This window comes from Crinia signifera, chromosome 6 (assembly GCF_055691185.1).
Source record: "Crinia signifera chromosome 6, ASM5569118v1, whole genome shotgun sequence".
NCBI classification, from domain to species: Eukaryota; Metazoa; Chordata; class Amphibia; order Anura; family Myobatrachidae; genus Crinia; species Crinia signifera.
Genome location: NC_139222.1, coordinates 54,081,332 through 54,095,389, shown reverse-complemented (window position 1 = coordinate 54,095,389; position 14,058 = coordinate 54,081,332). Strand labels below are relative to the sequence as shown.

General features: G+C 42.9%; 1 protein-coding gene across 2 annotated transcripts; it reads left to right on the top strand.

Annotated features, from left to right (window-relative positions):
• Nucleotides 1-2,009: 2,009 nt before the first annotated feature.
• LOC146007650 (uncharacterized) lies at nt 2,010-7,760 on the top strand. 2 transcript variants are annotated; one of them, XM_083146150.1, is made up of 7 exons: nt 2,010-2,332; nt 3,825-3,976; nt 4,609-4,773; nt 4,858-5,530; nt 5,607-5,873; nt 6,042-6,167; nt 6,278-7,760. In XM_083146150.1, exons 2-7 carry the CDS (start codon nt 3,827-3,829, stop codon nt 6,949-6,951), a joined length of 2,055 nt encoding a protein of 684 aa, XP_083002276.1. In that variant the 5' UTR covers nt 2,010-2,332; nt 3,825-3,826; the 3' UTR covers nt 6,952-7,760. The 2 variants fall into 2 exon arrangements, with proteins under 2 accessions (XP_083002276.1, XP_083002277.1); XM_083146151.1 differs by having other exon boundaries at nt 2,010-2,938.
• The last annotated feature ends 6,298 nt before the right edge of the window (nt 7,761-14,058 follow it).

Here is a 14,058-nt window from a genome sequence, read left to right as displayed (position 1 = left end):
GGGCGGGTGGGTGGCAGAGGGAGGGGATGTCTGTCTCGTTTCTCCTGAAAATTGCGGTTTTTCTGCGTTTACGGGAAAAGTTGAGGTCCGACGCGCAAAAGTGGGGTCTCGTAGAAATCACCTTTTAAAGACGCACATTTCTGGCTCCCCAAAAATGGGCATTTCAAATGAGAAATGAGTCCAATGAACAAAATAGGGTGAATAAGTATGTATTTCAGGGGTGAGTTAGCAGGTTATTGGGGAAGTAAATCCTGATATTTTTGGAGGTTGCAGGGGCCACTAGACCATTCAAAATAGGCAGGCTTTAGCATATGCAGTTAGGCCCTGTAGGATGATTTTAGCTAAAAAGTGCCCCAAACACTCAAACGGGCTTGTATCTGGGAAGGGAAAATATGGGAAACATGACTTAGACACCAAATGATACACTGTATGCCATGTTTCCAAATTTTTATGCACAGTGGTTACATCATGAAGCGAATGCATGTGAAAATAATAAGGTGCATTGCATTAAACAAGTCCACTGAGCGTCCCAAAATGGCCGGCCTGCCTGCTTTCATCCATCAATTGTTCTAAATTTTTCATTACCCAATGAGCTGAGGTGGAGTCTTAGCCAGTGGTACCATCAGGGAGGTGTGTAAAGCACTTTAGGCTAGACAGCCAATCAGCTGCCAGCTTCCATCTGTCAATCAAATACAGCAGCCAATCAGAAAGCTGCCCATTGATCAGCAGGCCCTTTATGACTTCACAGACAGACCCTCAGAACTATCTGTGCATGTCTAATGGCTGGCTTTCAGTTGGGCGGGTGGGTGGCAGAGGGAGGGGATGTCTGTCTCGTTTCTCCTGAAAATTGCGTTTTTTCTGCGTTTACGGGAAAAGTTAAGGTCTGACGCGCAAAAGTGGGGTATCGTAGAAATCACCTTTTAAAGACGCACATTTCTGGCTCCCCAAAAATGGGCATTTCAAATGAGAAATGAGTCCAATGAACAAAATAGAGTGAATAAGTATGTATTTCAGGGGTGAGTTAGCAGGTTATTGGGGAAGTAAGTCCTGATATTTTTGGAGGTTGCAGGGGCCACTAGACCATTCAAAATAGGCAGGCTTTAGCATATGCAGTTAGGCCCTGTAGGATGATTTTAGCTAAAAAGTGCCTCAAACACTCAAATGGGCTAGTATCTGGGAAGGGAAAATATGGGAAACATGACTTAGACACCAAATGATACACTGTATGCCATGTTTCCAAATTTTTATGCACAGTGGTTACAGCATGAAGCGAATGCATGTGAATATACAAAGGTGCATTGCATTAAACAAGTCCACTGAGCGTCCCAAAATGGCCGGCCTGCCTGCTTTCATCCATCAATTGTTCTAAATTTTTCATTACCCAATGAGCTGAGGTGGAGTCTTAGCCAGTGGTACCATCAGGGAGGTGTGTAAAGCACTTTAGGCTAGACAGCCAATCAGCTGCCAGCTTCCATCTGTCAATCAAATACAGCAGCCAATCAGAAAGCTGCCCATTGATCAGCAGGCCCTTTATGACATCACAGACAGACCCTCAGAACTATCTGTGCATGTCTAATGGCTGGCTGTCAGTTGGGCGGGTGGGTGGCAGAGGGAGGGGATGTCTGTCTCGTTTCTCCTGAAAATTGCGGTTTTTCTGCGTTTACAGGAAAAGTTGAGGTCCGACGCACAAAAGTGGGGTCTCGTAGAAATCACCTTTTAAAGACACACATTTCTGGCCCCCAAAAAATGGGCATTTCAAATGAGAAATGAGTCCAATTAACAAAATAGGATGAATAAGTATGTATTTCAGGGGTGAGTTAGCAGGTTATTGGGGAAGTAAATCCTGATATTTTTGGAGGTTGCAGGGGCCACTAGACCATTCAAAATAGGCAGGCTTTAGCATATGCAGTTAGGCCCTGTAGGATGATTTTAGCTAAAAAGTGCCCCAAACACTCAAACGGGCTTGTATCTGGGAAGGGAAAATATGGGAAACATGACTATGGGGGGTATTCAATGTGCTCCGAAAAAAACTATTTTACGTTTAACATTATGTTTTCGTTTATTTCGCATCAAGAATCCTTTTTCGCTATTTTTTTTTTCGAGGTATTCAAAGGTTTTTTTTCCGGAGACAGCAAGAAGTGAAAAAAGTGAAATGTATCGAAAAATGGGCGTGACTTTTTCGCTAAGCGAAACTTACGCGTATTGTATAAAAAGAACGTGCTGCGCAACGCATCCACCATTTTGGGATGCCGACAGTGTTGTGTCTAATGGCCGTAGTGCAGTGGATCACAGCAGCCCCCTTCCACGTTCGGACCGCGTGTCTTCAAACAGAGTGAGTAATATCCTTTATTTTATTAGTTGTTTTGTACAGTATTGCTGCGCTGTTTCTATTGTTTATTTTCTTTAAAATGGAACCTTCTGCTCGACAGCGTTGTCCTTGAATTTAACCACAGGTTAGGGCTTTTTAGTTTTGTCCGTTGTTAGTGAGATTTTAGCATGTCCTTTAAACGATACTCTCCTTGTGTGTGGCATGTCTTTCATATTTCCAAATTGGTTCTTTTTAGTGCTTGGTTGTTAAGGGGATAAATTCAAATTGTACTGTTATATGAGCTTTGAAGTGTGCACGGTTGGGGTGGGTCAGCATGGCCACTTTTCAAAGCTTTGCACTTTCTTGTTGGGGAACGTCTTAAGGGTGCACCCTGCCTGACCAGCAGCATTTGTTAAACTCCAGCCCCTGCGTGCCAGCCAGAATGCTTTGTGATGGAGCAGCGCTGCAGTGAATAGCAGCATTGCTGGAGGAGCTCAGTCTCAGGAGGAGACGTGACTTCCTGTCACACGCAGAAAGCCCCTGTGTCTTCCTCGCAGCCATAAAGCCCATCCAGCTGACCACCTCCAACTATCTTATGAATAAAGAAATAGCTAGATGGCTCTTTTAGAGGTGTGAGGGGGCAGTCGCAGTGTGTGAGGATTTGTATGTGTATTGTGTGTTTATGTAGATGCTGCTTTGTTTATTTATGTATGTGTTGCTTGTGTGTATGTAAGGGCTATTATGTCACTGTATTTAGAGAGGTTGGTCTACAGTACATGTGGATGTATGGGCACATGTAGCTGTGGGTATACATGTGTCTGTGTACCTGAAAGTTGCAGTTTATAATTGTGGGTGTATGTGCATCTGTAGCAACTGCATGTGTATACATGTGATGTTTGTGGAAGTGTGTATAGATGGTGGTTCGTGTGCATATAACGCTGTGTGTATGGATGTGGGTGTATGTGCATATGTTGTTGTGTGTATACATGGATTTGTGTCTGTTAATGCCATATATGAATTGTTGGTGTATGTGCATATGTCCGTCCTGTTATGTGTGTACATGTGAAGTATGTTGCAGTTTCTATATATGTGGATTTTATATTTGTGTGAGTTGCTGTGTGTGCCTATGCGGGTGTGTCTGTATATTAGTCTGGCATAAACAGTAGTCATTCTAATAGAAGCGGTAATCAATCAGACTGCCCTTATTTCTACAGTTATATGTCGTGCCCACATAAGTGCTGGAAATTCCCTGCTCATCTTATGACCTGTCGATCTCTATTCAAATTCCAACATAAGACCTAAGTCAGGTCGACCTTCCAGGGAAGTTGCACTAGTGGGGACGACTTTATGACTGTACATATATAATTTCATTCTCACACATGATCCACACCCCGCCTATGGGCATCTGTTATAAAGTTATTCAACTGGGTGTATTCACTGTGCAAGTTTAGCACATGGGGATCTTTTGTTGTACATTGAATCGACCATGCTCAATCATGACATTTGTATTTATTAGGAATGTCTACAGAAAGAAGTCTTTTTTCACCAGTGGATTCCTCTTCAGAAGATTCAGTGAATAAAAATACAGAACATCAAGAACTGGATGAGATGGCTTTGAAGACAACAAGCCTTGTTGGAACTAGAAAGAAAAGCAATGGAAGACATCGGGTAATTAAAATTATTTTGGGTTTATGAATATAGTATCACCAATATGTAATGATAGTCTGGATCAGTAAATATGCATTGCATTGAGTGTCACGGACAAGGCCTGTGGGTGTGCGGCTCATACTGTTGCCACCTCAGAGTGAACCCTCCTATATGATATTCCAACCCCAACAACCCTCACACCACGCCCCAATGCGATTTTAAAAATCACCATGTGTCGGTACATCAATACTAACATCCATTTATTTGTTTATGGTGATTTTATAACACACCAATTTCTTAAAATGTTGTCCTAATATCCAACCATAATTTATTGGAAGAAATGGTATTTGGCTCTCACAAGTACAACACATTATTCGAGAAGTTGGAACAGACACAGCAGCCTTCTATAAGGCAAAAAGTAGCGGTTACAGCTTGGTGTGCTTTGGTAAAACATGGGTGGGTGCTGGGTCTATAACCATTATGGTTTATTAAACTGGGTGATCAATGAATGTCATTGGCACACATGCCTTTTATTTAGACATACAAGAAAAATTCCTGAAAGAGATAGGTAAACTAAGGGCAAATTGAACATGGCAAATAATTTTTATTATGTGCTTGTTTAAAAACAATAACACTACATCTTTTTTATACAGTCTCCTACATTGAGAAGCCCACATCGTTCCGATATTTCTACAACGGAGGAAGATTTTGAAAGATTTGAGGAGGATTGGGAGCAAAGTGCCGAATTTAGAATCTGGAGGGCGAAAGTTGAAGCATCGCGCAATAAACAAAAAGCCACCACAAGTGGACATTCGAAGGTATTTATTTTTAATTCAACCAAAGATGATTTCAATTTTGCAATGTAATGATGTTTAAATTGTAAATTCTCATTCTGTTTGCAGATGTTCCACAGCAAAAGGCAACATTTACAAAATGTTCATCACAGCCGGCCACAAAACAGTCAAGAAAAGAAGCGTCCCAATGATAGGCAGCGATCAAATATCCGTAGTCAAGAAAGCATGCAAAGTGATACAAATGAGGTTGCAAGGTTTTCTGATGACTCAGCATCTCATCATTCTTCTGGTGAAGGATCCGGTGGTGAAAATCTGAAAAAGGCTCAACGTGGCGTACGGTTCAATGAGTCCGAGAATTATGCTCTGGTGGAGGCAGTTGATAGATATTATGATATGTTGTTTGGTCCAAGGGCACCAACTACAGCTCCAAAATTGAAAAGAAAGATGTGGAATAATATTGCCGAAAAAGTCACCTCTATATCAGGTGTTCAAAGAGATTCCAAACATTGTATCAAAAGGTATAGTGACTGCCGCAGGCAAACTAAAAAAAAAATGGGTATGCAAAGAAGACATGAGATAGGTACAGGTGGCGGACCGGAGATGAAAATAAAGTGGCTTTCCTGGGAGGAAATAATCAAGAAACGATTAAACCCAATAATGATTTATGGAGTGAAAGGAGGTGTTGACTCTAGACGAGGAGGCATTCAGGAGGAAGAGGAGAATCCTAGAAAGAAAAGAGGCAGCAGAATTAGCAATGAGAAAAATATGTCTAGTAAAAATGGTAAAAATTTAATAGCATAAAATCTATGTACCAAAATGTAATGAAATGTTATTAATAATATTTTTACCTTCATTAGATGAGCGTCAACATTTAATGCAAGCGGAAAGAAGGCACAATAATTCCAGCAATCGAGTTCTTGAACGTTCGAAAGATAATGATGGCAGTGGTATGGCTGAATTGCAAAGTATACCAACATGCTTCCTTGAATCATCTGATGTAACCGACGTAACGTTTGAGGGTTTCAACAGCAGTTCCATAGATAATTATTCCGGTAACCGATCCTCAAGGGAGAGAAATTCTCAACAGATGGAATGCGAGAGTACTGTAAATCCAAAAGAAAAAGGTTAGTTTTTTTTAAAAAAATAGCTGTGTATTGCGGCATAAAACCAGTTTATAATCAAGGGATGTATTTTATTAAACAGTAATACTTTTTTGGAAATGTTATGCACTCCTTACATGAAAAGTGTGATTTATTTGTTTATAATAAATTTAATGGGAATTTTAATTACAGAAGATATGCCTATGACAAGTGGAGGACTTTCCTCCGGAATTGGTCGTTTTTTTAGGCCTGATTTAATTGAAAATTTGTCTGAGGATGGAGATGTGGAGGTGCGACAATCGGAATCAACACCTATACGTAAGTAATAATATATTTCAGCAATATCTTTGGTTTTCTACTACACTCTTCATTATTTACAAATAAAATCAAGTAATTGAATGTTCTTCAAAATTTCTCTATCCTTACAGCATCTCAAGCAAGGCAGCTTGGAAACAACGACACATCAGAAGAACCAGAATATCTGCAAATCAGAGCTTTGGCAGATCAAATGCAGCGGAGACATGTTGACTTTGAAAAAGTTTTAAACAAAAGACTAGATAGCTTAGAAAACACTTTTAAAGGTTTTATAGACATAGTAAAACAGATTGATGTAAACCGCCAGAGCCAATACAAAACTACTCAGGATATACTGAATATTATAGCTGTGTCAATCAACAAATTGGTTGACAATACAACTAGCCACGCACACAGTTTAATGAAAATTTCAGATGCTAATGCACAATCAGCAAATACCTTTGATATCATGTTAGAGTGCCATCGACAAACTTCTGCCAGTACAGGGTTGATTGCTACTTCTCTGAAGTTAATTGCAGAGGACATGATTGCAAAGTCGCACAAAAAAAACATAAGTGAAAAACAAAGAAAAGCATCAGTAAACGAGAGGAAAGGGGGTGTATTTCCCACACAAAATACCTATTCCTATTCCCAAATGTACACAGGATATTCAGGCATGTTTCCAAATGTTAGAGAGCCAGATCATGCGACAACATCTTGTGTGCAACCTGAATCGTTAGCTAACGATCTGTCATTATCAGCACCTACACACGATGACGATGAAACTCAGATTTCACAGGAATTATAAAAAGTTTAAAATTACAATGTTTTCACAGTAATAACTTGTAACATCCATCTCCATCCAGATCTGACTCTGGTCTCTTTAGGAAGGAATAGGTATTTTTATTGTGAAATTGCACTTATTTAAGTTTTTATTGTTTATTATCTATAAGTTATTTTTTTCAATGCAGCAACATAGGAACCATTGTCAACACTGGCCAACCTTCTCCCCCCAGATGTGACGCACTGCACATTTGGAAGGAGCAGCGTGGTCAGTGGTGACAATGGTCATTGTTACAAACAAATGACAGTTCTGAAACTTTACCTTGTGGCGTATATCATTTGTGCTGATTTCAATGTTCCATTGTCAACACTGGCCAACCTTCTCCCCCCAGATGTGACGCACTGCACATTTGGAAGGAGCAGCGTGGTCAGTGGTGACAATGGTCATTGTTACAAACAAATGACAGTTCTGAAACTTTACCTTGTGGCGTATATCATTTGTGCTGATTTCAATGTTCCATTGTCAACACTGGCCAACCTTCTCCCCCCAGATGTGACGCACTGCACATTTGGAAGGAGCAGCGTGGTCAGTGGTGACAATGGTCATTGTTACAAACAAATGACAGTTCTGAAACTTTACCTTGTGGCGTATATCATTTGTGCTGATTTCAATGTTCCATTGTCAACACTGGCCAACCTTCTCCCCCCAGATGTGACGCACTGCACATTTGGAAGGAGCAGCGTGGTCAGTGGTGACAATGGTCATTGTTACAAACAAATGACAGTTCTGAAACTTTACCTTGTGGCGTATCTTGGTTCTCTGTTTCTATAAACACTTTGAATATTTTCTCATTTTTTTAGCGTTTTTATATCTTTCTAACTATTTATAAATGAAACAACATCAAAGGTCATGATTCATGTCAGTCGAAAATCCAAAATTGTTCAATAAAATTTTATTGAACCAAACAACATTTCAAGAATCATTTTTCGTATACAATTATTTACATTGAACTATTATAGTATAACAATACAATTTTATGACACACGATGCAAGTGGTGTAATGCAAAGATTTTGCCATCGGTTCAACCGGTCATCAAGCACAGTGTTCTCTGTGTGGCCAGCAGTAGACATATGGACCTGCAAGGGGAAAAATTAATGGTTAGTAGTGGCCCTGTTATAAACAGACATGGCACCGAGGTACACCTGGCACACAGCGCATGCGCCCTTGGTTTGTTTGGGGTTTAACCTAGGGGATGGGTCTTCAACCTGTGGCCCTCCCTGAGGAGTGCCACAGGTTGAACACCAGTGTTGCGGGGGCACATGAATGAGCTACTTACCAATTTCACACAGCAGCTGAGAAGTGGGGCCTGTCTCTGGCACTTGGGAATGAACTGGATGTGGCGTAAAGGCAGACATCAAACTGCAAAGGGATGTTTGCAGAGGCAGCAGGAGACATAAGGACCTGCAGGGGGAAACATGAATGGGAACATAGCGTGCTGGTCAGTAGTGGCCCTGTTGCAGACGGACATGGCACCGAGGTACACCTGGCACACAGCGCATGCGCCCTTGGTTTGTTTGGGGTTTAACCTAGGGGATGGGTCTTCAACCTGTGGCCCTCCCTGAGGAGTGCCACAGGTTGAACACCAGTGTTGCGGGGGCACATGAATGAGCTACTTACCAATTTCACACAGCAGCTGAGAAGTGGGGCCTGTCTCTGGCACTTGGGAATGAACTGGATGTGGCGTGAAGGCAGACATCAAACTGCAAAGGGATGTTTGCAGAGGCAGCAGGAGACATAAGGACCTGCAGGGGGAAACATGAATGGGAACATAGCGTGCTGGTCAGTAGTGGCCCTGTTGCAGACGGACATGGCACCGAGGTACACCTGGCACACAGCGCATGCGCCCTTGGTTTGTTTGGGGTTTAACCTAGGGGATGGGTCTTCAACCTGTGGCCCTCCCTGAGGAGTGCCACAGGTTGAACACCAGTGTTGCGGGGGCACATGAATGAGCTACTTACCAATTTCACACAGCAGCTGAGAAGTGGGGCCTGTCTCTGGCACTTGGGAATGAACTGGATGTGGCGTGAAGGCAGACATCAAACTGCAAAGGGATGTTTGCAGAGGCAGCAGGAGACATAAGGACCTGCAGGGGGAAACATGAATGGGAACATAGCGTGCTGGTCAGTAGTGGCCCTGTTGCAGACGGACATGGCACCGAGGTACACCTGGCACACAGCGCATGCGCCCTTGGTTTGTTTGGGGTTTAACCTAGGGGATGGGTCTTCAACCTGTGGCCCTCCCTGAGGAGTGCCACAGGTTGAACACCAGTGTTGCGGGGGCACATGAATGAGCTACTTACCAATTTCACACAGCAGCTGAGAAGTGGGGCCTGTCTCTGGCACTTGGGAATGAACTGGATGTGGCGTGAAGGCAGACATCAAACTGCAAAGGGATGTTTGCAGAGGCAGCAGGAGACATAAGGACCTGCAGGGGGAAACATGAATGGGAACATAGCGTGCTGGTCAGTAGTGGCCCTGTTGCAGACGGACATGGCACCGAGGTACACCTGGCACACAGCGCATGCGCCCTTGGTTTGTTTGGGGTTTAACCTAGGGGATGGGTCTTCAACCTGTGGCCCTCCCTGAGGAGTGCCACAGGTTGAACACCAGTGTTGCGGGGGCACATGAATGAGCTACTTACCAATTTCACACAGCAGCTGAGAAGTGGGGCCTGTCTCTGGCACTTGGGAATGAACTGGATGTGGCGTGAAGGCAGACATCAAACTGCAAAGGGATGTTTGCAGAGGCAGCAGGAGACATAAGGACCTGCAGGGGGAAACATGAATGGGAACATAGCGTGCTGGTCAGTAGTGGCCCTGTTGCAGACGGACATGGCACCGAGGTACACCTGGCACACAGCGCATGCGCCCTTGGTTTGTTTGGGGTTTAACCTAGGGGATGGGTCTTCAACCTGTGGCCCTCCCTGAGGAGTGCCACAGGTTGAACACCAGTGTTGCGGGGGCACATGAATGAGCTACTTACCAATTTCACACAGCAGCTGAGAAGTGGGGCCTGTCTCTGGCACTTGGGAATGAACTGGATGTGGCGTGAAGGCAGACATCAAACTGCAAAGGGATGTTTGCAGAGGCAGCAGGAGACATAAGGACCTGCAGGGGGAAACATGAATGGGAACATAGCGTGCTGGTCAGTAGTGGCCCTGTTGCAGACGGACATGGCACCGAGTTACACCTGGCAGTTTGCTACTTACATCCATTGCAAATGAACCCCAATAATTTTGTGATGCAGACTCTTTCGAAAATAAACTTTGAATCAACAACTCCAAAAAAGACAAAAAACTTCAAGCCGAACAAGGCCAACAAGAACCAACTAGGCCAACAAGAACCAACATGGATCAACTCTGTAATTAGAAAGGGATAAAGTATATCGTTAAAAAATATTCAGGGACTTGTTCAGAAACATGGCACACAATCTGGTGTGTTGCAACTCCATAATCGCATCACATCGCATGTAACAAATTTATATGCACTGCGATGCAATGTGATGGTCCCGATTTTTCAAAGGGTTGTATGGGAAGTAAGCTTTGCAAATCCCCACTATCCAACAAGGCATTCAGTTGGATCTAAACCTGGGACAAGCGTCAAGAGGCACCCACCCAGATCGGGGACATGATCAGCTATCCACGCAAGGGGATGCTGATTAGTTAAAAACAAAACAACGTCCCCTTGCAGGGCTCGCTGTGCTTGCCTCGTTGGGCCACGGAGGGTCACTACCCTTGGCACAGGTTTCTATCCACCGCCATGCGTAGTTAAATATTGTACAAATTGAATACCACGGAAAAAACAGTTCCATTGCATCACATTACAAACACCAAATATATATATGTAAAGTCCATGTGCATTTACATGTAAAGAACTAATGTGTGCTATACACACATGTCCCAATACGATAGCAATCGTTAAAACAATAATATTACAAGGTCTGTCAACCATACAGACATGTGTGTATATACATATGTATCGTTAATGATACGGATCATGATATATAGAGATATCTGTTTAAACGAAAAAAAAACACAGAAATACTCACATGCGAAAAAAGTATTGATCAGATTTCTTCTGGTTTCTGCTCCTTCGTCCATGCCCACAGGTAACACTGAAGAAAGATCCCCATGCTGGTTAACACTAGCACGAATATTCACCGGCAAACGTCTTGCGACACAGATATTATGCAGAATGCAACAGGCATTAATAATGCCGCAGACTTTTCCCGGAGAATATAAGAGGCTACCACCGGAGATGTCTAAACATCTAAACCGGCTCTTAAGTACACCGAAGGTCCTTTCTATTACACCCCTCGATGCAATGTGTAACTCCTGGTACCTTTTTTCAGCATCACCTACAGGATTAAGCAATGGGGTCAACAGCCACGGTTTATTCGGATAACCCGCATCACCTAAAATATCAATAAAAAGTTGTAACATATTTGCTAATAACTTATGCATTATAAAATATATATATATATAGATTACATACCTAACAACCAGCCATCTGGCATTCTTCCTTCCTCAAAATCACGGAAAATAGATGACTGGCTTAAAACGAAGGAGTCGTGGGTCGACCCAGGAAAACCCACACAGATGTCCAATAACCTCATTGTGGAATCACACACCATCTGGACATTCAGGGAATGGAAGTGTTTTCGATTCCGATAACATTCTTCCGATTCCCTGGGAGGTGTGAGTTGCACATGGGTGCAGTCAATCGCGCCCAGCACATTGGGGAATCTCCATTTTTGAAAGAAGCCAAATTTGATCTCATTACATTCGCTGTCAGTGTCTGGAAATTTTATAACCTGGGCCGTTAATTTACGGAAAGCTTTAATGACCTGAGATAAACAGCGAGACATCGTTGGCTGGGAAAAACCGCATGTCTGGGATAAAGTTGGCTGGAAGGTGCCAGACGCAAAAAATTGCAATGCAGCCAGCAGTTTCTGGAAACCGCTGACTGCATGGTTTGACCGTACCCGGGGCTCAAGGTCAGCTTCCAACAGATCATACAGCGAATATATATCCTGAGACGACAAGCGAAAGGTACCAATCACTTCCGTCTCAGAGAGACCATCCAGTACACGCCTAGTACGATACTGGCGTGGACGTGGAATTGAAACACGCACTGACTCACCAGAAGGAGTAAGATGCTGACCACGATGCTGATATCCACGGCCCTGAACAGGACACCGATAGCCACTTGCCAAACGACGACGTCGACAGCGCATCAGGTATGTTGACACGATCATGAACATCACAAGCAAGTCAGCAAAATAATCCATTCTTTGAGACAGTGATAAAAAATGAAGGAATTTGTATCCAAAAACGCAAATTGACCTATAAAAACGCTTCCAAATACAGCTGACTGCACAAGGCTGCTACTCCATGAAATCCCAAACGCAGGAGTGAGGAGGTGTGGTGAAGTGCATGATGGGAGAAAAGAAAGGCATGCTGGGAAGTGAATTGTAAGAAAACAAGTAATATTTCACACAAAATAAGCAAAAAACCAAATAAGGGCAAACAATCCTGCATATATTTTATTCTGGAGAGCAAACGAGCCGTTACTTAACAAAATACAGAGTTGAATCTATGAATTCATCACCCGTGACATGGTGAAAGGAAAATTGAGAAGAAGAGCATACACGCGGAAACATTCATATCGGTATCATATCATTGAATATGTCTGAGTGAAAAGTCGAAAAAAAGCTATAAAAAAAAGTGAAAAAGTGGAAATATCGCTACCGAATCAAACGAAAATGCATCGTGAAAAAAAACATTTCACATACTCGAAAAATGACTAGATTGAATAGCTGAGGACTCTCCGATGTGAAAAAGTGAAAAAAAACACGTGAAAAAAACCATTTCGATAACGATTGAATACCCCCCTTAGACACCAAATGATACACTGTATGCCATGTTTCCAAATTTTTATGCACAGTGGTTACAGCATGAAGCGAATGCATGTGAAAATACAAAGGTGCATTGCATTAAACAAGTCCAATGAGCGTCCCAAAATGGCCGGCCTGCCTGATTTTATCCATCAATTGTTCTAAATTTTTCATTACCCAATGAGCTGAGGTGGAGTCTTAGCCAGTGGTACCATCAGGGAGGTGTGTAAAGCACTTTAGGCTAGACAGCCAATCAGCTGCCAGCTTCCATCTGTCAATCAAATACAGCAGCCAATCAGAAAGCTGCCCATTGATCAGCAGGCCCTTTATGACATCACAGACAGACCCTCAGAACTATCTGTGCATGTCTAATGGATGGCTTTCAGTTGGGCGGGTGGGTGGCAGAGGGAGGGGATGTCTGTCTCGTTTCTCCTGAAAATTGCGGTTTTTCTGCGTTTACGGGAAAAGTTGAGGTCTGACGCGCAAAAGTGGGGTATCGTAGAAATCACCTTTTAAAGACGCACATTTCTGGCTCCCCAAAAATGGGCATTTCAAATGAGAAATGAGTCCAATGAACAAAATAGGGTGAATAAGTATGTATTTCAGGGGTGAGTTAGCAGGTTATTGGGGAAGTAAGTCCTGATATTTTTGGAGGTTGCAGGGGCCACTACACCATTCAAAATAGGCAGGCTTTAGCATATGCAGTTAGGCCCTGTAGGATGATTTTAGCTAAAAAGTGCCCCAAACATTCAAACGGGCTTGTATCTGGGAAGGGAAAATATGGGAAACATGACTTAGACACCAAATGATACACTGTATGCCATGTTTCCAAATTTTTATGCACAGTGGTTACAGCATGAAGCGAATGCATGTGAATATACAAAGGTGCATTGCATTAAACAAGTCCACTGAGCGTCCCAAAATGGCCGGCCTGCCTGCTTTCATCCATCAATTGTTCTAAATTTTTCATTACCCAATGAGCTGAGGTGGAGTCTTAGCCAGTGGTACCATCAGGGAGGTGTGTAAAGCACTTTAGGCTAGACAGCCAATCAGCTGCCAGCTTCCATCTGTCAATCAAATACAGCAGCCAATCAGAAAGCTGCCCATTGATCAGCAGGCCCTTTATGACATCACAGACAGACCCTCAGAACTATCTGTGCATGTCTAATGGCTGGC